At 38.9% G+C, this 27,994-nt stretch overlaps 1 protein-coding gene across 2 annotated transcripts in view; it reads left to right on the top strand.

Annotated features, from left to right (window-relative positions):
* The window catches only part of TRHDE (thyrotropin releasing hormone degrading enzyme), a 288,144-nt gene that overhangs the window by 120,060 nt on the left and 140,090 nt on the right, over window positions 1-27,994 (top strand). For both annotated transcript variants that reach the window (XM_067564009.1, XM_067564010.1), the window contains exons 4-5: window positions 4,444-4,598; window positions 11,777-11,890. In XM_067564009.1, the coding sequence (XP_067420110.1) occupies window positions 4,444-4,598; window positions 11,777-11,890 (269 nt within the window). The remainder of the gene's footprint in view (window positions 1-4,443; window positions 4,599-11,776; window positions 11,891-27,994) is intronic.

Raw genomic sequence — 27,994 nt, 5'->3', positions numbered from 1 at the left:
CTAGACTTTATGATGAGTGGTTATTAAAAACCAGTTTAATCAAACAAAAGGTTCTTTGGGTCCCAAGAGACCAGCCACACAGCCAGGCCAATCTATAACTCAGATCTTACCCAATAATCATGCTGCTGCTCCTTTAGTATCTAAAGGTTTATTTATAAGAGAAGAGAAGAAGGAGAGAGGTAAAATGGTCAAAGATATCATATACATACAATCATTTAAAAGTTCTTGGATCAGGTTTGTAACAGTGATGTTTCAGACTGGTGGCTTTTAATAGTCTCTGGTAACTTCCAAAAGATAGGAAGGTCCTCAATCCATTGATTGGAATGTCCCTTTTAGTGTAAATTCATAATCCAGAGATAAGAGCAGGAAAGAGACAAAATGGAGCTGCTTCCAGGGTCTTGTATACCTTCTCCCATGTGTAGGGGATGCTCAGTCTCCATTTGTGGAAAATTACAGGCACAAGATGGAATCCAGAGTCACATGAGCACGTCACATGCCCTGGCATGCTTTGAAGAGTCATAGGAGCAGCCATTATCCATATTCTGGCTAACACGTCCACAGAAAGGCTCACCGTGCAGGAACAAGCTCCTTCTGTGGTCTATTGTGAAAGCTAAGTGTCCTTTAAGGGCCATCAGCTTGAATAGTTCATTCATAATGTGCTTGCTAGACTAGATACAAACTACCTTGTAGATGTTACCCCAGGAGCAAACACTGTTGAAATATAGGTAGATAGTCAATATTCACAACTTCAGATACAAATTGATAGATTGTAATTTTTCCATTGATACCTTACATGACATACTTTGCATAAGATTTGTTGCAATAATATAACAGAGGTAGCAACAATGATATACATGGTCATATTTTAATCATACAACATCACTGATGGGTTGGTAGGAGAATGCTGAAGATTGACATTAAAATGAGAGAAAAGTCCAAAATGCAGGGCACTCATGCTGAGGGGTGGGAATCTTGCGTTCTAGCTAAGCACACCTTGAGTCTGCTCCTGCTCCTGTTGACTTCAGTTGTGTAGGATTGGGAACCTCATATTCTCTCAGTTGGGGGTGCCAGGGGATCTGGCATAATTGAATGAGAAAACGGAAAAAGCACCATTTTAATTCAGATTAAACAGAAATCAGAGTGTGAGTGTAAGTGTATTAGGTAAGGATATGTATGCAACTTCTAGGGTAGAGGCTCTTTAAGGCCAGCTTAAATAGTTTAATGTTAAATTAACAATTTCTATTTTGTACCATGACTATAACTACTAATAAGATCAGGTAATTATATATTGATGTTGAATTCACATAATTATGAAGACTTAATTAAACATTTGGAAATAAGATTCTGTACTGTTACATACAATTTTTACTGTGTAAGTTAGAATGCTTTCCATCAGACTCACACAGAGATGAATGTCAATCAGTCACATCCAAATGCTTTCTTTGTGATTGAATAATTGTATTTTTACCATTCAACCGTACAGTACGTTAGTGTCAAGATCTGGCACCTTTTCTCCTTTATTTCATTTCTTGTGACTTTATTTTGACTGTGTAGTTTTTACTTCTAAGTCATGAATGCCATTATGAAGGTTAAGAGGTGGTAGCGTTCTATTATGTCAAGTAGAACATAAGATTCTATGCACTGCTGTATCAGGAAATCTCAAGTAACAGTTTTATGATGTATGAGGATATTCTTCTCTGCCAGGAATAACAAGCACTTCTATTTCTACAGCGTTTCCACATAATCAGACATTCACAAGTGCTTTATAAAGAATTTAATTAAAAAGGTTGTTGAATAACTGGATGTAACATACTCACATATTCAGCAGTTCACATTTCGTGGTTAATATTTTAGAACATAATATGTGAGAGGTATTTCTATCAAAACGTGGGCATCATTGCCTTTTTTGTTGTGTTAAGTCAAGATATAACTGTGTTTCACCCTCTTCCTTAAAAAAAATACAGAAGGAATCTACTTCAAGGACGTCAGGTTCAGCAACACAATATACCTTCCCTAATTTCCTAATGGTCTGATAAGAAGTAAAACTACATTCTTTTGAGACTTGAACCTGAAGTACTGTGGCTCCTGAATCAAAAATTTAATTTACTGAATTGCCAGTTATGGATAAGTATTCCTGTCTTATGTCACAAGATCAAGCATATAATGGAAGTTTTATTCAAAGACAATGGCAATGTGAGTAGCAATAACAAAATCTACAGAATCAAGATCACCTACTGCAAAATATCACTTATCACTTGGACTCAGACTGGAGATTCAGATTTTTTGACAAAATCATCTAGTTATATAACAGCAATTGCAAACCACCAAGAGAAGGAAGAAAATTAAATTAAAGAAAATTAAAGAGCTCCTTCATTTTGTGGAGGTGAATATGTTCAGGGCCTGATCCAGAGCTCATCAAAACCAATGGGAGTTCTTCCATTGACTTCAGTGTGCACTGGATCCAATCCCTCTCAGTTATGAAAAAAGTGAGTGTTTCCAAGCACTGAGGTGGTGTACCCTATGATAGGTTAGATGTTTTACTACCATGCCCATGGGCTTTGAAAGACTCCTGAAATTACTCATATTAGGGTGGGAGGAAGGACACAGAGGCACCTAAGAACATTAACATAGCAATATTTTCTGGAAAGCAGGGTGTCCCCCAGGCACTCTGCTATTATGTTATCACTTTGTCAGTCCAATAAAGCACTTAAGCACATTCTTAACTTTAAACATGCAAGTAGTTCGAGGACCTGCAAGTCAGTGGGACTTCTTAAATGCTTTTCTCGATGAGGACCATGCAGAGTAATTGTCCTGTCATTGACAATCTACCTGCTACAAGCAAATCAGTTAGTTCTCCAACAGATTGGAAGTCAATGGAAGTTTTACTCTTGACTTCATTGTGGCTGGGACTCGCCACTCTCACTCAGATCTCACCCAGGAACTTTTGTTTCTCTGTTTTGGCTGAATTGTTCGAACTTGTAACTAAAAACCATTATCCTTATTTTTTCTTAGTATGATGGCCAGAGACTTGTCATTTCACATGTCAATTATAACTAACTGCAGTGTTTCCAAATAATCTGTACAGTTCAAAATGTTTTTAAAAAATGTTGTTGTGAAGTTACTGGAGCAGCTAGGCCTAGGAATATTGAGCTCCATTTTTTTGTTTGTTTAATGGTAGAGCTTTTGTCATTATAATAGCTACTTCTGCATACCAGTCAAATTCCTGTCTCTGCAACTGGGATACTTCTAGCTAGTTTCAATATTGAGGTAGCTATTGGCTACTGGGGACTAGCATATGTCAAAGCTCTAAATTCATACAATGTTTCTTTGATCTCTGCAGTAAGTGCTCCCACTGGCTACCCATTTTCTTGGTCTATAGTACCACATATTGTTGTATGCTTCCTATACCTGAAATAGGCAATCTTGGGAAATGTATATCTTAGAGTTGGTAAAATGAACGTTAGCTATATGGTACTTTTATTCCTCTGGGTAGAGAAGCCAAATCATACTGTGGTAAACCCAGGTTTATTCCTATCTGTAAGGCTAATAACATTACATTACCTTTCACTTTTTTACAGTAAAATCTCTGGACTTTCCTCTGGCCACTTGTTGAGCCCAGGTACTATTGGAGAAGTCCCCTGCCCTTTTTCTGCTGGGTGCATAAAGGATGGCCCATTCTCATCCTTATGTTTTGTCAGCCTCTGTGTCATTGTGGGATAGCTCCAGCGGTCTCAGGAGTCCTAGGAAGAGAAAAATAAGGAAAGATACTTTTGAGAAATTGTGGTCAGAATTCTTTCTTCCCCCAGAGCATGTCTACCAGTAATACTGCACACAGAATGGGGCTTCTGTGTACAGTACCTGCTATTATAAGAATTTAATTTGAACAGTCACCTGTCATCTTGAAGGTAGTTTTTGTGAAGTATGACTTCAGCACTTTCCTGGATGTCACCTTTTTCTTTTACTGACATGCATCTTTGATATACAAGATGTCCCTGACTATGTCACTGTCATCAGGAAATAAAATCCATTTTGTGTTTGGTGAAGGTCTGTGTTGTTGTTTTCCACCTGGGGCATGCAAGGCATGTATGGAATCAAATAAATGGATATAAATAAATATGCAATAGAGACGATATTTTATAAAGTAAATAATATATATAAAACCTACCCCCATTAAAGAGCCAATAACTAACTGTGTTACGGAAGGTGGAAATCATAAGATATGAGTGAACAAGTAATGAAGTAAGAACAAAAGAAACCATGCTTATTAAAATGATTTTTATAGATAATATTGTAAAGGGAGAACTGAAATGAACAGCTTAGTTTTTACACAGATGTTATTAAAGAAAAACACTTCTAATGATGGTTTATAGCTTTTACTTACAATAGCTTTAGAGCATAATAGCTCCCACAAGCATGTTAAAATACATTTTGTTCTGTTTCTAGATCTATTAGCTGTGCCTAAGCATCCATATGCTGCTATGGAGAACTGGGGACTAAGTGTTTTTGTGGAGCAAAGAATACTGCTAGATCCGAGCATTTCTTCTATATCCTACTTACTGGATGTCACCATGGTTATTGTCCATGAGCTATGTCATCAGGTATGAGACATGCAATCAGTTATGAGAATTTGGTATAAGCCTGAGAGATCAAATGTATTCCTTTTCAAAACTGATAGTCTTACACAAATAATTGAACACATTTGTTATAGCTGTATTCAGAATAATTTGGAGAGCTCTCAGATATGTCACTAAAATGCAGAAATCCAGAAAAAATCAAATATGATGTCAAAGAGCAAATAAGCAGGAATAAATAAACTTTCTAATATTGGATTTAGGTTGTGACGGTGCTGCTACCCACTCATGCATTCTGTGTTCAATAAATATAGCAAACTTGAGTCCCTATCCTCTGATTTTTATGGTGGTGGTTTGTGTATATATATCAGGTAAGTACATTGAAAGCCATAGAAAATGATTTATTACAGCACTATAGCAGATTTAGGTTGAGTTCATGTTCATGTCAAAATTTGCTTTGGCTGAAATCAATTTGATAGTCTCCTTCACCCAACACACACATACTTAAGAAGCAGTGTATTTTATTCTGCCACTGACCCTCTTTCACAAATGATGGATATTTTGTCTCTGTGTGTATTGAAACTCTTGTATAAATTAGGAAACTTTGCAATAAACCCATGTTACAATTTATTTCACATTTCTGTTTTCCATCTTCTTATCTCAAACTAAGCACATTATGAGTGTTCAGTAATATTGAGTTGCATGCAAATGTTATTGAAGAACTGTGTTATAGGGACAAGAAGACCTTTCTTGCACTGGTAACAGGCATAATAATAGCCTCCAGGTTAAAGTGAATGAAATCCTACTGTGTAATCAGCATGGCTTACATCTGTGACTTTGCACAGGATCTTTTAAAAAGCAATGCAAATTCTTAGTATATTTTAAAATAAAAAATAACATTTAAATAGTAAATTTGTAATGGGTATACTGATAGGTGAACCTGGAAATTATAATGTTTGGTTCATATTTGTGTTTCACATTGAAGTGTTAGTGAAAATTGAGTCCTCAACTAAAACATGCAATGTTTCTTGGAGGTTGTTGCTGATTTAATCTCAGTATGATCACCCTACATTTTGTATAAATTTTTATGAGGTAGTACAATAAATTAGTACACCATGGAGTGTAAAAATCATAGAACCTTACAAATTAGGGATAGAAAATGTATATTAAGTCATCTAGTGTATTCCTTCTGTTAGTATACGATTCCTCGTTATAGTACATTTTATAATGCTTTTTCTAGTATTGTTTTAAATGTTTGAAATTATAGCATTCCTATCACTTCCCTTGGAAATTAGTTCACGATTAAATAAATCTCTGTGTCAGTAAGTTATTCCTGTATATTTAGCCTTAGTTCTTCTCATTACTTCTAGCTTTCCCTTGTGCCACCTTAAATAGTTTTCTCTCCTTCCAAGCTGATCCATACTTAAAATGTTTGTGGTAAATTATCACATCAACAGTTTGCTAAGTTTATTGGGCTGATACTCATTTACACTACCACTAATGGTTGAAAACTACATTTGTTTACTTTAAGGCTGCCTTACATTGTCAGACTGGCCTCTCTATGTATTTCGTTTTTTTACTCTTTCCTTATAAATCTCTCCCTCCAGACCCCATCATTGTTTGTTGTTGTTGTTATAGTGGTGCCTAGAAGGTTGAAATGGCATTGTGCAAACAGACAATAAGACAGTCCCTGCCCCAAAGAGTTTACAGTATAAATAGACAAAACAGAAAAAGGTAGTATTATTATTGCTTTTTTCTAGATGAGTAACTGAGTCACAGAAAGTATGATTTGCCCAAGGTTGCCCAGGAAGTCTGTGGGTAGGAGAGGAATTGATACCAGCTCCGCTAAGTCCCCGTTCAGTTTCTTAACCACAACACCATCCATTCTCTCAGACTATTTATTCTGCCATTTTTATTCACTGGCTTCATTTTGCTTTTATTTCAGTGTAATCCTTCTATTGTGGGGAGTCAACAGCAACAGGTCCAGAGTTCAATAACTAGAGGTTCCTCTTAATAATACAAAACAGAACCGGCTCAAGCTCCCACCCTGTAATCTGGGAAAACAACACCACTGATATGTGCCTCTATAAAGCAACACTTCCCCACTCACAAGCATTGACTCAGTGTATAATAAAAGAAAATTTTGTTAAAAAGGGAAAGGGAATCCAGCATTTATTTGGGAAAACACCACAACCACATTCAAAATCATGTAGCCTTAAGCAAACACCACCCCACAGTACCTTGAGCAGTGTTCTTTGCCTCAGTTTCCCACTTCACAATGTGAAAGTCTGAACAAATGTCCCTTTAACACACCACTCCTCTTTCCCTCTGCTGCAGCCCACTCACAGTTGGTGGTCCTTAGTCAGCAAAGACCCAAAGTTCAGAGGTGCATTCACATGGGTCCACCTCCCACCCCTGAAAGGGAGGGATGTTGAACAATGCCTCCATTGCTCATGGTGCTATTATTTCTGCCACCGCTCATCTCTGCCACTGTTATTGATGATGCTTGCATCTCGCTGCCTTCTTTGCAGTACTATGTTCTGAGGTTCCCCCACTTAGCCCAGCTCTTAGTGATTTCACTGGGTAGCAAGGAACCTGTGTGCTGCTGCCTCTTCATCGTCTTTCACTGCAACGCTGTCCACATACCAGATCTAAGGCTTAGCCCCTGGAATGGCTCATCAGTGATTTCAGCTCTAGTAATCACTGAACAGAAACAAGGACTCTGAATTGAGTCCAGTCAGCTCTGTCATTAAACACTGGAGAGGGCCAGGTCAAATGATGTTTAGGACTCTTTAGGCAGCATCCACACCAGTAGATAGGAACATCTGTCCCTATCACCTCTTATCTTCAGTGGGATTTGCCATCCCTCCCCCCTCCTTAGCAAGTGAGGTTAAGTTTAGGGTGACCCCCTCAGTCAGGGCATGCTAAGTACAATTCTGCTGCTCTTTACTCATACAATAAGGGAACCTGTGCATTCAATACTAAAGTGAATTATAACCCAAAACCAGTCAAAACTAATCACTTTGGCAAAGCATGTCTGTCTGATGAACACCTAGGCAGAGTAGGTGTGTGTATACAATACGATCTGCTCTTGAAGTATTTTACTCCAGTGCGTCACTAGATGTCAGGAGAGAGCTCATTCAGACCCTGCTTATATCAGTATACAGTAGAACCTAAGTGTTACAAACACCTCGGGAATGGAGGCTGTTCATAACGCTGAAATGTTCATAACTCTGAATAAAATGTTATGGCTGTTCTTTCAGAAGTTTGCAGCTGAACATTGATGTACTACAGCTTTGAAACTTGACTATGCAGAAGAAGAATGCTGCTTTCCCTTTATTTTTTTAGTAGTTTATATTTAACACAGTACTGTACTGTATTTGCTTTTTTTTTTTTTTTTTGGCTCTGGTGCTGCCTGACTGCAGACTTCCGGTTCCAAATGAGGTGTGTGGTTGACTGGTCAGTTTGTAATTGATGTTTGTAACTCTGAGATTCTACTGTATTCTCAGACCCCACAGAGAACTCTACATGGCTCAGGATGGCACACAGTCAAAGTGTCAGCTGCAAAATACCTTTTGGTCTGCGTGAAAGTGTTCTTCAAGTGGAGTGCTGTTAATAATTCAGTGCACTTTACAATTTTTATTTTGAGTAAGTCCTCATCCCCATTTTACAGATAGTGTAACAGAGGAAGCACAAGCTTACTTCTGGCAGACGTAGGAGTAGAAACCCCAACTCTGATGTGACAGACATAAGTCTTAGCCACTGTGTCTTACAGAGTGGATTTGCCAAATCTGTGTGATTGGCTGTGCCATTTATAGCTTCTAGACTACAGTCACCCCTAGAGGTGGGAATCCTGATCCCCAGCATTCAAAATATTTTTCTACTTCTTACATAAGGAAAAGTATGTTCTGTGTCATCCTTTAATGGCTGGGTCGCTTAGAGGATAACAACCCATTGCTACTACCAGATTTGTCCTTTAGAGCTAAAGGTCCTGGGTTAAAATCCCATTGATAATCTACACTGAAAGGTGGCAGAGGTAAACATGATGGAAGTTATCTTTTTCAATTATTTTTTTTTAAAAAGCTAAGGACTCATATTAAAAAAAAATCTGTTCAGAGAACGTGAAGGTTACAAAACCAATCACTCAAAAATTAGGAAATGCTAGAATTAAAATGGTCCAGGCAATCTTAATTGGGTCCTCTTACGCGTTGATACATGTCTTTAATTATGTGGTCTCACACAGTGCTGTCCTACAGGATCCCTGCATCATTCAGTGTTTGGGATGGACTGTGAATTGAGGCAGAGGGTTTCAGAAAGAAAAATAATGTTTTCTTGTTTTTAAGGCCCTGGACTGAGACTCAGAAGAATTCGTTTTATTTCTGCCTCTATGTTGCTTGGCAAAACTGTTATAATACATATGCATTATGGGAGCTGATTAAGATTCCATAAGTAACTTTAATTCTGGCATTTCGTAACTTTTGGTTGCCTGACATTTCAAACTTCCTGTTCTTTTCACATATTTTTGTATATAATTAAATAAATATTTAGCAACAAATGGAAAAATACATGTTTCTACACAATAGCATCTGCTCCACATCTAAACAAATTCATTATCTGAGAAAGAATCACACTGATCACACTGGTCGTTAATAGGAAATTAAGTGACAGCACAGATGTTGATACCAACTTATGTTGCCCACCATCACATACAAATATTTAGTACATATTATTAAAGTCATTCAAACAGGGTAGGAATTCATGATGTTTAAATGTTACAGATCAGTTTAAATGCACCCTTTGTACAGAAGAAATTCAATTGAATTTAAGAAACATGATTTCTGATGACAATTGAGCAAAATGATCAAATACAAAACAGGATATAATAACTGAATAATTTAAACTTAAGCATGAATCTGAGGAAGGAAAGCAAAAAAATCGCCAAACCACTGTAAATGTTCAATAATCATAAAGAAAAAAGAGAAAAAAAGATGTGCTTCCATTACACATGTAGGAAACACACAGAGCCTTCCCCACCCTTAAATATATCACGACCACTTTTCTTATCTCAACCAGTAAATACCAATCTTTTCCTTTAAAAAGAACACAAATAATAATCTTCATTCAATCCAAGCGGTGACAATATTCTAATGAAAAAATTAAATTGCCTCCCTCTGATTGTCTGATTCTATCTTTGTATCTCCTCTTCATTTCAATTTAAAAATCTATGCAGTACCCACAAACTGTAGGATGCCAATAGGATAATGTTGTCCTGTCAGACTTCTAACGACTGGAAAAATAATATCACCTTTCTACATTTGTGTTTATTAACTGGTATTTTTAACGATTTAGTGATCTTTCTGATATTTGACACTCCACAAGAATGTTTAAGGGAATGCACCATATTTCATACAAGTATCACATGTTATTTTCATACCTATAGAAATATTCATCAGATGATTAAAACTGAGTACCTGTAATCCTGTTATTACAATTATTTAAAAAACTCCAGGAGTAAATTTGTCTTAGAAATGCTCTGCTGTGTCATGATTAATCAAATTTTGAGTATATTAGAATATATGTTTCTGCTTTTGCAGAAAAGAATAATAGATAATGAATTAACAAAGGGTATTTCAATATTATCAACTTTAACTCTAGGGTTTTTTAAATAAAATTCTCCTGCCTAGTTCTAATACTTGTTTTGTATTTGCTGAATAGTCTTATCATAACCCATGAATATAAATGCATCACACATTATTTCATCCACTTTCCATCATAAATTATCCGTGGTCAAAATATATTCCCTTATCGCTCCACAGTTTGAAAGTATGTTATGTGAGCATATGGGTTTCCAGTGTCTTTTTTATCTTTCTTTTTAACTATACATTCTTTGGGACAAAGACTGCCTTATTGGTCTTGTAGAGAGCTGAGCATATTGTAAAGTATACGTATAAAGTATAAGTAAATAATAACAACAGTCATTCATCAGTGGGTCTCCATTATTTGTTCACTTAATTTCACTCTCTGTTGGCATAAAAAGTATGGTCAAGATCACTTTTGTCAGTCCCATCTGCAGTTCTTTTCCTCGATCTTTACTTCATTACATTTATCTTCAATCATTCAGATTCTAGCAGTTGGCTGCTGGACCCAATACTGCCAATCTGATAATGTTAATCCCTCTTCGATGTGCCCTCTGGAACTGTCTCCCTTGATCACTGCACTGAGAATCTCCAGTTACAGCACTTATACCTGCCACAGAACCATCCCTTTTTCGTCAGTAATGATGCCCAAATGAGAAGCAGCTCATTCAGACCACATAGAGAGCTTCCAAACAAACACGCAGTCATGGAAGCAAACAGATCCCTGGCCAACTTTTATTTTCATTCATTCACCATTCTAATTGCAGCATCAGAAGCTGGTTCTGTAATCTCACATGAATTGCACACTCTCTAGAACAGGGGTGGCCAACCAGTGAGAGACAAAGACCTACAGTTACCTTGCCCTCAGGCAGCATGTCAATTTCACTCCCCCTCGTCTCTCTACCCGTCTGGCCACCCCTACTCTAGAATATCCATTTGCTGTTCTCACTCTGTTTATTTTAATAGTTTGTGACAACATGCAAGCTCAAAATGATGTCTTATGACGTTAGCTTCACCTCATTTTCTAATTTCATAAAAAACTACTAGTGAAGTTTACAGATACAGACTTTAGTTATTCATTCAGAAAAAAAAATGCTTTAGAGACAGTGAATTTTCAAAGTAGCGCACAAGGATTTATTCATTCAACTCCCATTAACATCAGTGATATCACACAGCCAAATATTCGTGCACCATTGTAAAAATGGGTTCCCAGTGTTATCCCAGTTGAACAATCTTGATCTGAATAGACGGTCCTTAAAGAAAAAGTAAAAGGCTAAAACTTGGGAGATCTAAGTTCTGTTCCTAGTTTTGCCCCAGATATCTTATACCACCCACTACAAGACACTTAATGTCCCTCATCTGATACTTACCTAACTCACAGGGATGTTGGAAAACTTAGTTCATTGGTATTTTGTAAAACATTTTGTGATCCTTGGATGGAAGGTGTGATATAAATGTCAAATATTGTCATTATTATTAATAATACTAATCCTAGTAGTGGTGGTTTTGTGTACAAATCACACATATATAAACAACATTTTATGTTGTTTGATTGAACTTCCCTTGTAGTGGTTTGGTGACCTTGTGACTCCAGTATGGTGGGAAGATGTTTGGCTAAAAGAAGGTTTTGCTCACTATTTTGAATTTGTTGGGACAGACTACCTCTACCCTGGCTGGAATATGGTAAGTTCATGTTATTTCACTAGTTTGGAAACTCCACTGAAAGGTTGTTTGCCTGTTATACTCCTGCTTATGTTACAGTCAGGGTCTGCTGAAGAATACCAATGGAGCAAGCATCAGATGTCCAATAAAGCAAAATCAGTGGCTGTGAAATCATTTGACAGCATTCCAAAAGTGTAATCTGCCATTTATTACAAAAAAGAATAAGGTCATGTCTATCATAACCCAATCTTAAAATAACTATCACCTCTCCATTAAAAATATTTCATATTAGGGTAGTAGTGATAGAACACCAATCATTTCTGAAAACTGTATATTAATGAAAGATCTCTATAAAGTTTTCTGAGGTTCTCAGAGCATTGCATTTTAAGTTATAACAACATAGATATAGGAGGATGATTCAGGTAAGCCATACAGTGAAACTGAATATATTACTACAATATTCTGCTTTTTTCTAAATTATCTATTTTATTGTACTGTTGTTTTGGCATCTAGCCTTCTGTATTAAATTGTTAACATGGAATCTATATATTGAGGACTTAAAGTGTGGGGTATAGTTTTTCATATACGGTCATATAGCTGGAGTCATAGGATCAACTTGTCTTCTGAAATGTGTGCAGCTACCATTGGCTCACTGATGAAAGAGCCAGGAAGCACAAGTTGGGTCATCCCTTTTGAGTCCCTCTGTTTGCAGATCAACTGCCTAGATCATTCCCACTTACATCTTATTTTATTCTTTAATATCAGAAGTTGCAATACTGTGACTACTTAAATGATAAGGAAAGAAAAAAGTTAGTGAGTTACAAGCATAAAAGAAGACGATACCTTACTTGTGAGCATGTCCAGGGTGTCTGTGTACTTTGTAATGTCCCAAGAATGAATTATTTTATTCTGTGTAAACTTGCCTCTCTTTCGAATTTGTATTACATTTTTTAAAATAAAATTTATTATTTTTATATATATAGCTTGTCTGATATTATTAGGTATTTTTAAATAAAATGTATATCTTTTTTATATATATACAGCTTGTATGATAAAGATTTTCAACCTGCGATTTAGTAATTTCAATGTTTTCATTAAATTAATGCACATTAACTTCTGAAATTGTCTTGCCACTTCTTGAATTCAGTTCCATAGTTTTAGTCCATTCATTTTTGTGAAGTAAATCCAAGATGTAATAATTAAGAATTTAAATAAACTGCAAACTCTTAAATAATTATACATGGGAACTCTTTGGTTTTAGGGACATTTCTGTTTGAAGTCTGATTTCTTTATTCTGTTCCATGTTTACATTTTTCTTTGGTATAACATTTCTGATTTATAATTACATTATGAAAAAAGCAAAATAAATCTATATCTGAACTGACATCTGCCTCACATAGGAAAGCTTGTTGGGTTTACCTAGCTTTGGGTGTAATAAAACTCATTTTCTTCATCTTTTTGAAAAACACATCTTGAATTACAATATAATCATTCTAATTATAAATGCAATGGAATCTGGCAGCTCTTGATGATTTTAGCATAGGGAAATGTCATAGACTACAATGTTCATACACTGGTTTTTATCTTTGAATCATCGCAGTCATTTGTTCTCCACATAATCATTTTAACAAATCCAGAATAATTTTGCTGTAGAAGTCATCTTGAATGGAGAATATTTTCTCAGAATTCCTGTGGAATGAATATAATGTTCAGTGTAATGCAAATGACGTGGCCATCATGTGAAGTCCTGGCCTCTTAACAGAATACAGGAGAATCAAATGGCATGTGGGTTGAACAAAGTATGACAGTTAAACTTCGGAAATCAGAAACATGCAGTGCATGAATTAGAATTAATAACAGCAAAATGGCGGTGCCTGGAAAATATCTATCTGTCAAGTTCTTTTAAAGGAAAAGGGAGAGTTGACATAAACTTTTCATGAGGCTTCTGATATCATTAGCTTTAGATACCAAATAACCATACTGACATCTAAATAGTTAGAAAACTGGTTGCAAGATAGAACACGACAAGTTAAACAGTACATCATCCTACTGTGGTGTTTGGTTTTTTTACAGACTGCAGTGGGAATTAATAATCTGATATTTCATTTCTTTTAAAAATATTATGGGACTAACAAGCAAAAGTTGGCTATAGCTATCAGATTTTGGTATTTTGGATATTTTTTGTTCTTCAAGTAGCGTCCCTATGGGTGCTCCACCTTAGGTGTGCTTGCGTCTCTGCGCTGTTGATCAAAGAATTTTGGTAGCAGTGTCCGTTCCACCGCACATGTGCTGTCCCCTTCTTGTGCTGTGCAGTAAGGCTAACCAGTGTTGCATGGGCAAAACCTCCTTAGTTCCTTCTCAACTGCCCCTGCCTAGAGATGGAGCTTTAACTGTCCGTTATCAGAGCGTTAACTTTTGAAGACTTGTTAATCATTTCTTCTTTTAAAACTACTTCATAGAGTTTCTTTACATTTTCTTTCTTTTATTCTCTTTTTTTTTTTTAATTTAAACTTTGATTTTTGTTCAGACCTGGCCCCCCCATCATACACCCTCCTGGACAAGTTATGCCTAGTTTACCGGTCATCAAGAAGTGTCTTAGGTGCAAAGAATCTATCCTGGTGAAGGACAGACTTTCCCAGTGTATCCGGTTGCCTTGGGGAAAACCACTTTCCCCAGAAGTGTAGTTTATGCCAGCAGTTAAAACTACAGTACAGAAAGGATAGAGAGCTGAGACTCAAACTTCTTCTAATGGAGGCAGCTCTCCAACCACCTTTAGACCCATGCCAAGACTCAGGATGGTGGGAATCCTCATCACAACCCTTTACATCTAAGGGAGCTGAGCCTAAGAAGACAACCATGAGCCACTCACACAAGGCTTCTAAGAAGAAAGTTGTGAGTCCCCACAGTGAGCCCCGGTCAAGCCGAAAAAGATCACTGGCTTGTGTGGTATCATCGGTACCAATGGCATTGAACCCATCTAAACCCAGTACCCAGAGTTCACATGATACCATTCCAATGGAACACATAGGCTGCCTAAAGACCTTATGGGCACAGGCAAGGAAACATCGGTATGATGGGGCGAGAGAAAGATAGAGACTTTCCTGGGGAAGGCTCCTTTGGTGCAGACAATAGCATTGGTAGCATCAAAGGTATGCCAAACACGAACAGATGATTCAACCAGGACTGCATCTCCAACTCCCATCAGGACAGGCATCTGAGCATTGCCAACTACTACTGGTACTGATGCCTACGGCACTGCCAGACTTCACGTACTCTAGAGACCTTTCCATATCTGACACACCAGACTTTCCTCTACCTGGTACTGGGGCTCCGCTGCTCAGACAGCGAGCAGGAGGAGATAGTCTCTTGTCACTCCTTTTATGCACCCTATGGTACTCATTACCGAGACGGACCTTCTCAACTGTACTGTCCCTCTCACTCTCAACCTCTTTTGTATGGACAGCCATGGTACCTTCCCACCAGGATCCTTCCTGCCATCCCAGTTGCCTTAATGGGATCATTGGCAGTCATATAGGCATTGTGCTTCCCAAAGTTCTAGCATGGATTACCAGGAGCCAAGGAGGCACCCTCCTTTTGCCACCACATCTAGGGTTTCTGAGCCTTCTGAACAGATGAGGGAGGAACAGGAGGCTGGTATTGAGGAAGAGGTTATACCCCATACTAACTTCTCATATTCAGCACCAGATGAGACAGTGATGCCCTCTCCTCCATTGTTGGCAAATGGCTTCAAACTTTTTCAAGAACTAGCTTGGAGGGTGGCAGATGCATTACAACTACCACTACAGGCGGTGACAGAGTCACACCATAAATTACTGGACATTTTACACACCTCTGCCTCATTTAGAATAGCTCTCCTTATCAACGAGGCTCTATTGGAGCCTGCAAACTTATATGGCAGACCCTTGTGTTGGACCAACCAGCATGTAAGCAGGCCGATAAGAAATATTACGTGCCAGTGAAAGACAGAATTTCTCTTCTCCCACCCAGCCCCTAATTCAATCATTGTGGCCAGGGTGAACTCTAGAGGTTGACACCGCCTGATGAAATCCAGCCCCTACAATAGGGATTGGAAGCGCCTCAATCTCTTTGGGAGAAAGGCTTATTCATCAGCCACTTTACAATTCTGCATCACAAACTATCAAGCCTTAATGGCAAAATATGATAACATCAATTATTCAAAACTCAATTCCTTGATTGAGCATCTCCCAGAATATCACAGAGACCAATTCAAGGCCATCGTTAACGAGAGTCAATTGGTGGCTAAGACGGCACTCCAGTCATCAATCCAGTCATCATGTTGAAGAACCATTGCTACTGCACAAGGTGAATAACTTCATCTTATCAGTGCAGAGTACATGTGCTACTAAGATCAGTCTGACTAAGCAACAAAGAGAAACGATTAGCAAAAGAAATGCTACTCAAAATAACTCCATTTTTTAAAAAGTAAAGGAGTATACAGTACAAGAAACATGAAATCAGTTGCAACACCAAGAACCTTTAGCACTATATCTCATAAAGAAATAGTTACTTAAATAGCCAGAGCAACAAAACAGGAGGCTGCATATTGCTGCATCAACAGTAATTCAGACCTGTGAAATATGCATAAAAGGTTCCACTGAAAATGATCACACAGGGCTTTGAGAGTGATTTGCATCAGGAAAGTAAAAAATTATATAATAAAATCCAATCTCTTCTCAAAGAATGGGGAAAGGTAGAGAGTTGACCTGTTTTTGTAATCTTAAAATTTTACTCATGTAATCCTCCTCAGATCCTCAGACCTTGGGGATTGAAGTATCAAATGCTATTGCCTTCCCATTTGTTACAGAATATGCTGTCACATTTCCTTGTGGATTGGTCTAGGCACAAATAAAAAATTAAGGCTGGTAAATTTTGTTAAGATTGCTTTAGCAGTGGTATGCATTACCACTCTTTACTGCTTAACCCTCAGTTAACACAGGAAAACAAAGAATTTTATAGGAAATAATTTACACTTTTAAAATTACAGTTAATAGCCACTTTCTAATACAACTTGTCACCACCAGGTTTAAAAACAGGGAACCAAGTCAGTCCTCCAGTGCTGCCATATTTCCTGTCAAATCTTATAAAACTTTTCAAGCAGAAGCCATCTCCGATTTCTGTAGATGTTTGCAAAGATAACTCAAAATGGAATGATGCCTGAGACATATTGATTACTTTCATCACCCTTCTATTAAAAATTAAAAAGGGATAAATCAGGGCTTAATTCTTATATGTCTTTGTAATACCAAATCATTGCTATGGTTCTTGCATTCAGACATAATCTCATCATCCCATGTATCATACATGCAGACCAGATGGGCTCCAGGGCAGAAAGGTAAGTCTTAGGCAGCATTAGGGAAAAAAAATACATTTTTATATATCCGCTTTCTCTCATTCCACTAACAAGTCATTCATGGACCAATAGCATAAAGGCTTCACCTACAAAAAAGTTTCACATATAAGGCCTGAATCCATTCTTTCACTTTTTTTCCCTTGTACTTGAAGGCATACAGTCATAGTCCTGCACTGTTCCTTCTCTTTCTTACTCTACTACTACCTTGGGATCTCACATGCTTCCAAGACAGCTAGATGGGTCTAGATGGAATCCAGATGCCATTTCTAACTTTGGACCTAAAGCACTCTCCTGTGTGCAGACCTCTTGTCTGGCCCCCTTACTTGAGATGTAGGACTCTGCATTCCAACTGCCTGTGGCCCTGAAACAAGTGCTTTCACATCACAAGCCTCCCCAGCCACTTAGCAAGTCCCTCTCCCTCCTCCTCCTGCTCCCTCCAAGTTCCACCTTGCAATGGAATGCTTTGATTTATAATTTAACTCCTTGGGGACCATGTGGCAAGTAAAGTAAAAAAAGAGATTTTGTATAGGAGTTCCTAAAACCATAGTAACTTTAGTCTCAAAGCATAGAAGAGTCACAGGTCTTTAGGAAAACAAAATTCAGCATCAAATCCTGGTCCTGTGTCATCTGACTGTGACCTCAAAGCATTGCCATCCTTTGACTTTCAAGACATTGGACTGGTGCTTTGAATTTTTCCACTTAATGTTGGTAGCCTGTCAGCAGCCAAACGCAGCATCATTAGTGCATTAGGCACTTGTCACAGTATCAACATAATCTGTTTGCAAGAAACTCATGTTGCTAATAGTGTATCAGGAAGTTATGGTATAAATGGCTTTGACCTCATTTCATACACCCTACATGCCAAATATGGCCATGGAACATATGTGTGCTCTGACATATTTGATGCTGTTCCATTCTTCTCCTTCTCCTCCAGTTTTTACTATGTGATCCAGGTTGGTGGCTTTAGGATTGCCAATGTATATAAGTCACCGAGTGTGCACTGGGAATAGCAGGTCTTTCCAACACTTGATCATCCAGTAATTTTTGTTGGTGATTTTAAAGATAACCATTTTGAGTTGGGGGTATGCTGATTTGGATAATGACAGCGAACAGTTGATGGACTGAGCAACTAACAACGACTTCATGCTGATTCATGATGCAAAACAACGTGACATAAACCATCACTTATTCACATTGAGCTCCAGCTACCCATAATTCGAAGCTCAATAAAACATCGGTGGAATTTCCTCAAGGCAGATTGGGAAATGTTCTGTGATGCACTGGAACATAGTGTGGTTACCATTCCGTCATATTGTATTCCAGTCGATGAAGCCTACCACCAATTCTAAGGAGCCATTTATATAGCTGCATGCCTAGCCATACCATGGGGCTGTTGTCCAATTTACATTCCCTGACTGAGTGCTGAATGCCAAGCCTTGCTCAGGAAATTTGAATTATCTGGTGACCTGGAGATCACTGACCATCTGATTGAGTCACTGGATGCTGCCAGGCTTACTTGGTGGAAGGAATCTATGGAGAAGCTTGATGACTTCTTATTCCAACTGAAAGTTCTGGAATTTGATCTGCTGGCTGGGGGCTGCTCAACAACCTCCAGGGCAAAGTCACCCACTGGTTAAGCTTAGTGAAGTTGCAAGCCATCTTCTGCAGATAGCAAAGGTCCTTCTGGAGAAACAATTCAAACACAAAGTATATTATGAATGGCACCAACTTTAACATCAGAATGTGGGTAGTAGGAGTCAACCAGAGCCATTTATGGCCTATGAGCTAGATAAAGCCCTTAACTCCATCAAATCAGGCACAGTGGCGCGGGGTATGATAACATCTTGCTGGAATTCCTGAAGCACAAAGATGTCACAGTGATTTACTAACTTCTACATGCGGGTCATTAATGATAAAAAGTTACCACGCAATTGGCATCAAACAAAGATTATTGCTATTCTTAAGCTGGGTATAGTGTGTCAAGTTACCGCCCAATATCCTTGCTGTCAATGTGTTTCAAGGTGTTTGAGTGTTTGATTCTCTAATGAATTGCTCTGGATTTGGATGATGTCTTGCAAGGTGAGCAGACAGAGTTTAGGAAAGAACGCAGCACTTGTGACCAAGTCCTGAGCTTGATCACCTTTATTGAAAATGGTTTTCAACAAAATCTAAAGATGGGAGCTATCTTCTTGGATTTGATCACCATCACACAGAGTTCTTTTGTTTAAACTCTCTCTCTCTAATTGCCATACATTGGATGGCTGAAGAAGTAGATCTCTTTCTGCAAAACAGACAGTTTAGAGTACACATGGGCAACTGCTGTAGCTCTTGGAGGTGTGAGATCAACGGCCTCCCTCAAAGCTCAGTTTTTTCACCAATACTATTCAATGTGTACATCAACGACCTGCCAGCTACAGTCTCGTCCATATTTATCTATGCCAATAATATCTGCTGCACCTGCCAAGCTCAGTCCTTCTCAGAAATTGACAAGGTCTTGAATGAAGATATGAAGCTCATGACAGACTATTATAGTCAATGGCACCTGCAGCCGAGCTTTTCTAAGACAGTTTCTAGTGTAGTCCATCTGCATAATACAAGCACAAGCTATGAGTCAAACTTTTTCCTCAATGGCCAACTCATGCAGCATAATTCAAACCTGGTGTACCTCAGTGTGACATTGGACATTGGGTACATTAATGTACCACTTGAGGAAGATGGTGGCTAAAGTCAGCACTTGGAAAAACTTGCTCAACAACAAGTTGGCCAGTTCTACTTGGGGTGCTTAGAACATCAGCCCTTGCCTTCTGCTGTTCAGCAGCAGAGTACTTTGCTCCTGTCTGGTGTTGCTTATCTCATATGAGGCTGGTTGATGTAGAGCTTAACTCCATTGCCATGGCTATCGATACTTAGCAAAATAGCACCACCCCACATTCACTGTGAGAAGGCCTCTGTCATGTTGTTGGCTAAGATCCATGAGAATAGTGACCTGCTGTTGTACACAAACCTCTTCAACCACCAGTTCGCATGTCTTCTAGATGCCCGTTATTGTAATTTATGCCACCGCAGGACATGACGGTGGAATCTGCTCAGCACATCAAGTGGTCAGTGATGACTATCGTTAATCACTCTCTCATCACTGACCTAACCATCTGTCCAACAGGTTTTGATCTGCCAAGGTACCTGTGGTCATCTCTGAACCGATTTCAATCAGGACAGGGCAACTGTGCAGCCAGTGTCTTTAAATGGGGTTTTTCTAATCACCCACGATGCAGCTGCAGTTGCATACTACTGTGGAGTATCCACTGACTTATTTTGACAGCCGATGATGACGCCATTAAATGGCTTGGCACATTGCGCATACGCTGATATAGGAAAACAACGAAAGGCTCTTTTCTCTTTCCCCTGAGGCTTTGTTCACTCCTTTTTGTGAGCAGTTAAGCCTGCTCCATGTGTCAGGTGGGTAGGCTTCTTCTGTCTTCTGCATCCGTACAATCTTCCTGATGTCTGATGATGGTCTGCCATTGAGAAAAAGGGACCTGGAGCAGATTCTGCCCTTAAACAAGGTTTCTGTCCTCTTGTCAGGTGACCAACTGATCATCCTCAGAACTCCCATCAGATGGTCAGTCATGACGTCCCAGCCACCTTGAAGTCCAAATTGGGCAAATCAATTTCCTTCAGCCTGGGCACTCTCTCTCTAGCAAAATCAGTATCCTAGGGGTAGTAGACCTCTTTGATTGGAAAACAGTCACAATTGATGACTCTTATGTTATCCCTGCAGGGAGGTGACAGGCATTAGGATTAGCTGCTCTTGGTCTGTCGCTGACATCTCTTGGCAGTTACAGTTACATAAATTGATACAGACGTGTACCAGTCCATCTCACTATTTCCCTTTTTGCCCAAGGAGTGGTGCCCTTCCCTGGGTTTAGAACTCATAAGCTTTATAGAATGCAAGATGTTCAAAAGCTTGCGTGCCTCACTGTGTCACTCTTCAGCCCCGATCTCTTATTGCTCTCTGGTATCAGGCAGCAAAGTTCCTGTCCCCTTCTGCAGCTTGTCAGGTAGCCTACAGTAACTGTGAGAACTTCCTTCTCTGCTCCCACACTGGCCCCAGTGGCTGTAGTAAATTAGGCTATATTATGCTATTGTATCCTGCCTGCTGAGCCTTAAACCATTCTAGATATCTGTCTCCTTCTGTACAATCTTCCTTAGCGTGGTGGGCCTACTTGCTTCACGTTTCTGGTAGATCTGACCTTCCATCTTCTCCCCCCATGACTGTTATTGCAGAGGTCAGTCTCTCATGCTGAAGAGTCCACGGAGAGCTTTTCTGTTAACCTCTGGGAGTGGCTTCTCTCAAACTCCTGTCCTGCAAGGTGCTTTCTTGATCATGCTGATGCCAAACAGGCAGGTGAGGGATCTGAGTATCCTCATTAGCAGCCCCAATATCTTCAGTTCTTTTCTAAGAAGGTGAATTTTAATCTCCCACTGGGTATTATTCCTAAACTAAACACTGAGTTTCATATTAATTAACCCATTATTCTTCCCATTTTCTACCTCTAAGCCTTTCTGTCTCAAGATATTATATTTTGAAATTTTGTTGATCTCATTCTTAAATGTCCAGAAACTTGAAATAATTACTTCTGTGATTTTAGGGCTGCTATAAGGGGAAAATTGGCACTAACATGACTACCATCAGATGGGCCAGACAACATATTTTGATAGTGTAGGATTGTTATGATCATCAGTATATGAAATTCCTAAAGGCTAAATGTGTTACCATTTCATTATCCATGAGAGGGAGACTCTCATATCAGAGGCATGTAAGGCAAAACCTGCTGTATCTGACTGTATCCTGATGGCTTCTTCTGTGATAAACTCCTACAAGTGACATGACAAGGTCAATGCACCTCTGCTGGGGATAGTGGATGTAAGTGTCTCTGTTAGTAGTACCAGAGAAGAGGGACAAATGACAAGGAAAAAATACCCATTAGTAATTCCCTTTGGCATAGTCCTGTCTTTCATCCTACATCTCACAACCTCCCCTCTGAGACAGGTTTGCCACTTCTGGAAGAGGAGACAAATAGGGACATTTATATGTAGGACTTTACTGACAGGACTTTTACCTTTTTGTTTCATGATAGTTGGAGCCATCATGCTGTATGTATTTGGGATAGGAGTAGGGGACTGTAACAAAAAGGAATTACTGGCACGTAATTTTCCCTTTCATCCATCTAACACAAATGTGAAATGCTTTAGCAGTCACTACCTTGCTTGACACTGAGAAAGCATTTCACAGAGCTCAGTGGCCTTCTCCTGTTCCTTTATTTTATAAGCATTTGGCTACAGTGACAACTTTATTAGATGAGTCCAGGCACAGTATCTCAATGTCACACTCACATTGAATTGTCTCCCTTCTCTGTCAGTTAGAGCACTGGGAACAGTGCTCTTTCCCACATTTGTTTACTACATTTTTGGAAACCATGGTCATGTTTGCAAGGGATATTCTCTTTGTTAGAAACATTTGACTGAAGTATCAGGAGTAAAACCTTCATTTTCATGTGGCTGGTTGTCCTTCATTTTTCTTTGAGTGAGCTGAACCTACTCTTCACACTGTAAAGCTCCATGCTCTAGATGATTCTGCCATTACTACAATAGCTGAATGTTGTAGTAAGTCTGCATACCAACATTTTTCTTTTAAAACATTGTGTTGAGAGAACTTACCTGGGTATAAAATAAATACTAATGGGAAATCATTAAATTAAATATCCTTAAACTAAATTCTTAGAGCATCTCAGAGTGTGCTGCTCAAGTTCTTGATAAATGATCTCAATTGCCTATCATTCTCATTGGCAGGATTAAAAAATGAATATTGCAATTAGACTTCTGCGTATCTTTAATATGCTTTGTCTTAAATTGCCTGTTAAAATGTTTATCAATAAAGTGTTCTTAGGCTTTATTTGACTCACAAGAAAGCCTAGAAAATTCATTAAAAGTTTTAAAGGCATAGATTTAAGACATGGGTTTTCTTGATTTATTTTATTATTATTTTTTTGGCATTTCAGACCTCAGCTGTAGACAGCTTGATCCTTCTAACACAATGTAAATATCATGCTGGCTCAGCAATGAGAGAAACTTGACCTCTCCTTTTTTAAAAACTCCTTTCATCTCTCCTTTTTTGGTAAAGCCTCCCAGTGCCACAAAGAAGAAATTCTTTAATTAATACCACATGGAGGGTGTTTTTTCCCCTCAGTAGCTACTCGCTGAAGTCAAACCCTGTACAATTTTCTGTTTTAACTCAACTATGAGGGAAGCTTTCTCTGTAAAATTAACTAGAAGCTCATGTATAATTGAATATCACAGGATTTGGACAGGTAATTTGCAAGACATTCTGATTGCAGAATCCAAATTCCCCTATATTAAGTTTAGTTTAATTTACAGTTAAGAAAAGAAATTTCTATCAACAAATGTTCTTTCCCAACAGAGTTTATAAATCAGGAGTTCCCAAACATTTTCCCTGCATGACCCCATTTTCATATGTGTTGTTTCCCACTACTCCAGACAGCATGGAAATTGCAGTTTAAAAATGGTGTCCTCATTGTAGTGTGACCTCAAACGCACTGTACATGCAAGATCACGCAGCAAGGACGATGACATTTTGCTTTACAAAACTGCGTCCTCTGGACTGCATAATCTCACACACATACGGTGCATGCGAAGTCATGCTGAATGGAGGGTGCTGTTTTGTAGAGCAAAATAACATCCTCTGTGCAACGTGACCTTGTGCATATGGTGTGTGTAAGGTCACGCTCTGCAGGGGAGGCCATTTTGTAAAATGACGTCCTCTGCACGCTCGGGATTGCCATGACCCAATCTGTTGATGAAGCGACCCCACTTGGGGTCACGACGCACAGTTTGGGAACAGCTATCATCAATGTTTTGGCAAGAAGAATCAGTGTGAAGGATACTACTTAAGTAGTTAAATTCTGTGCAGCTTAGAGATCAGACATAAATGGGTATAAATGTTTATTCAGATGATTGAATACAGGTTTAGAGAATGTCAAGTTATTTTCCTGCTCCATGTCTTATCTGCTTGTTTTGACTTAAATAGCCATTGTTATCAGAAGCTTTGAGTCATGTGATTTCACATCTGCTGAGTTTTGGGTTTGGACAAACTTTTAAGTTCAAAGTGGAACTCCGCTGAAACTATTGAAGATCAAATTATTTTGACCTGACAACCACTCTCCCTGTCCTGAGTGAGGATGGGAGAGAAGTTTCCTGGCATCTTTCAACTCCTCCAGGGGAAGAAGACTCAAGCAGAGACTTCTGGCCCATAGGATCCCTTCTCCTTGGACCTGACTGTCCACTTCACCTAAAGCCATATTCCAGGTGGTAAGTCTGGTTGCCACATAAATAGCTCTATATTTGGTTGCATTCATGTTGAGAAATGCTTCCTTCGTTTTGTTTTGACTTTTCAGCTATCTGCTCTGATCAGTATGGCTATTGTTTGTTTTAAAATTACACGTACAACGTGGAAGCAGTATTCATATCATAATCATAAATGATTTTTAAAGGAACAAAATCTTGCAAGGATTGTTCCAGACCCACAAAATGGGCTTGATTCACCCAAGACCTGTGCTCTCTAGACCTCACCACTTTCAGAACAGAAAAGCACAGTTCCTGGAAGTTCAAAAGCCACCCAGCCCAGCTGGAAAGTGTTCTGATTTAGTGTAATCTTTGGTAATCATTGGCAGGGGCTCTGATGGAACACCAGCCACAGTTTGAAGCTGCTCTCCCATGGTCGAACTGTTGCCTGTGGTCCCCTGAACTGGATATGAATTCCCCTCTGTGGAGGAGCAGCCTATACTAGCCTTGGAGGATGAATTTAGCACACAGACCCTGCACCACTAGGATAAATCAAGCCTAATGTTTTAAATGCTGATGGGACTAATACAGTAACAAGTATGTGTTCATCCATTTTCCTAATGCGTTTAGAACTGTGGAGGCAGCTGCAAAGAGATAAGAAGACTCAGAGTGGAAGATTCTGGAATGCTTGAACTGGTCTTCTTTTACCCAGTATTCTAAGTGAACTAAGTAAATTTAAGGATGTGTTTTTGTTGTAAAACTCCCCATTTTATTCAACCCTTCTCCCCCTTATTATTTGGAGAGTCACTGAGGAAAATTGATTTATTGTATAATTAAATTAAATCTATATTGAAGATGTAGAAGGATGAAGAGAAGCAATAATTTTAGCTGCTGGGAAAGTTACACACCCTGAAAATACTCCAACTTAGTAGCAAAGGCCTGTGAATATATTACCCCAGTGCTTGGCTACTTGCACTGATTCCCATTTGAATGGACGGTACATTTCAAATTCTCTATCCTGGTACTCAGAACCATCTGTGGGTTTGACCTTAGTTAAATGAGAGACAGTGTTTCCCTCCTCAATTATAAATTCCAACAGCAGCAACATTTCTTTGGAACAATGGAACTATCAACCAGTGGGAAAGTCTCCTGAGTGCAGGAGATGGATAGAACTTACATGGGAGCTGGACCAAGACTATGGAAGAATAGGAGATGAATATGAACATGAACCTCTCAACACTTTCAGAACTAATAAATGCAGAACTTGACTTAGTTTTCCCTTAACAAATTCCACACATGCATGCACTCTTGCACATGCACACACACAATTAAATAAAAAAGCTAATCAAGCCATTTTTCTTATAGTTGGGGAAGGAAGAGAGAATTTTACTTTTATTTTTAGAAGATGCTCAGCCACTATGGTGGTGGGTGGTGGTGGTTAAAATTATGTAGAGAAACAGGGAGATGTTAGTTTTGCCTCTTGTGTTAAATTTGCCCAGTGGATCTTTGTTATACACTTATTTTATAAATCCTTGGGATACTACAGAGATTGTATCCCTCTATAGTCCAAATTCCCCTAGAAACATGTTGTATTAGCTCTCACAGATACTTCTTTTGTCAGGCACCAGAGATCACACAAATCCCCTACATACTCCTGATAGCTAGAAAAAGTTAGCTACTCTGGAGAAGATCTTGCCAACTAGTTTGACAGGAAAATCATGTAGAGATTTGGACACCCATATTAAACATTATTCACGTAGGTCCCTTAATCTGTAAACCATTTGAATGCCTGTCCCAGAACAAAGGCAGTGCCTTTAATGTTCAGCTCTTTGATCTCTTATGTATAATAATTATCAGTTATGGCTCTTATTGTACTATCCCTACTATTTCTTTTGTTCAGCTGTTGGATGTGTTCCAGGGTTTGCTTTTTTAATTCTTTGTTCTCTATTTCATACTAATTTTTGGAAATTATTTTTATGTGACAGGCTCAAGTGTTATTTTATTGTCATGCTTACTCACTTATTCCATTGCACTGTGTCTCAATAAAGCATTATTGAATCACCAGCAACAGCCCCCCTTCATTACATCATCCTTATCCTGTATGCACAGCTTTTATGCAGTTCTCAAAGGAGTAGCCCTTTCTGTCCAAGGAGTATTATTTCACATCTGCTTGCTGTTTAGAGGTAGCATCTTACACACAAAATAGACTACTAAATGGCAATTGCTGTTAAGGGCCAAAGTCTATACTTTGTGAATGGGAATGGGAAAGTGAATGGGAAAATTCCACAGAGCAGAAATACTCTGGAGAATTATCTCGACAGGCAGAGAATTTGCAGATCTTACTATCCACAAGGTTCATTTCATTCACAGTCATGCTGCTTGCACTGCCAGCGGTGGAATCTGAACTCTGCCAACAATCCGTTTTGCAGACTGTGCATTTGCAAAAATGGGCAGGGTCATCAAGGAAAGGAGAGCACAGAGCTTAGGGGAAAGCAGCCAAGGATAAGCTCCAACAGGTTGAATTTGGAGGAACTTGTTAATCAGAATTAAAAAGAACCTTCCCTATGAAGATACATGCACTCAGGCGATAGGATGATGGAATTCAATGTAAGAATCGGAATAGACCTTAAAAATAAATGAGTTAATGTAACTGAAATTAAAAGCAAAGCTGCTGGCACATTCATCTCCTTAACAGCACCTTTTTTTCCATTTGACTCCTCCTCCTGAGAGCATAACTGGATGCTGGTGCAGGAGCTGGTGAAGAATGAGAGGGAGGCAGTAGGAAGTTGCTGAAGCATTGCGGTTAGTACTCCATTTCTTTCTCCATAAGCCGGGGATACCTGGGCTTCCAGGCTCTTGCCATCCACTGTTCAAGCAAAGTTTGACTTTGCATCCTGTTCCTCTCAAAACAGACAGGAGCAGTGGTGAGGAGGAGCATCAGGTTTGGATTGGCGGATACAGTGCATTTGTGGTGATGGAAGAAGGAATCAAGAATCATTTACTTGTTTTCTGTCTGGCTTTGGAGAAAGGGTAGCATACAGCGGTACTAACCCCACTTATTTCAGCAACCTTCTGCTGTTCTTGTACTGGCCCTTAGAGTCCTAACCCTCCTCCAGGTTTCTGCATTGTCCATTGTTATCTTTGTTCCACCGTACAGCCCTGTCCCCATATAGGGCAACTAACACTTTCCATTCATAGCTCCAGTTGCCTTTGCAGTGTGTTCTCACAGGATCATGCTGTAAACAGAGACTAGACAATATGAGGAAAACTCTGCATTCTTGGCAGTGTGCAGAATTCCACACTCTTTTCCTGTACGAGGTTCACCTGCAATGAGAAATTTAGTTTTTTGTTTTTTTTTTAATCCCAGTTGAACG

Source organism: Emydura macquarii, unplaced genomic scaffold (assembly GCF_026122565.2).
Source record: "Emydura macquarii macquarii isolate MOO-44397 ecotype Brisbane River unplaced genomic scaffold, CSIRO-AGI_Emac_v2 contig_2636, whole genome shotgun sequence".
NCBI classification, from domain to species: domain Eukaryota; kingdom Metazoa; phylum Chordata; order Testudines; family Chelidae; genus Emydura; species Emydura macquarii.
Note: the sequence above shows the minus strand (reverse complement) of the source record. Positions and strands in the feature narration are given on the sequence as shown.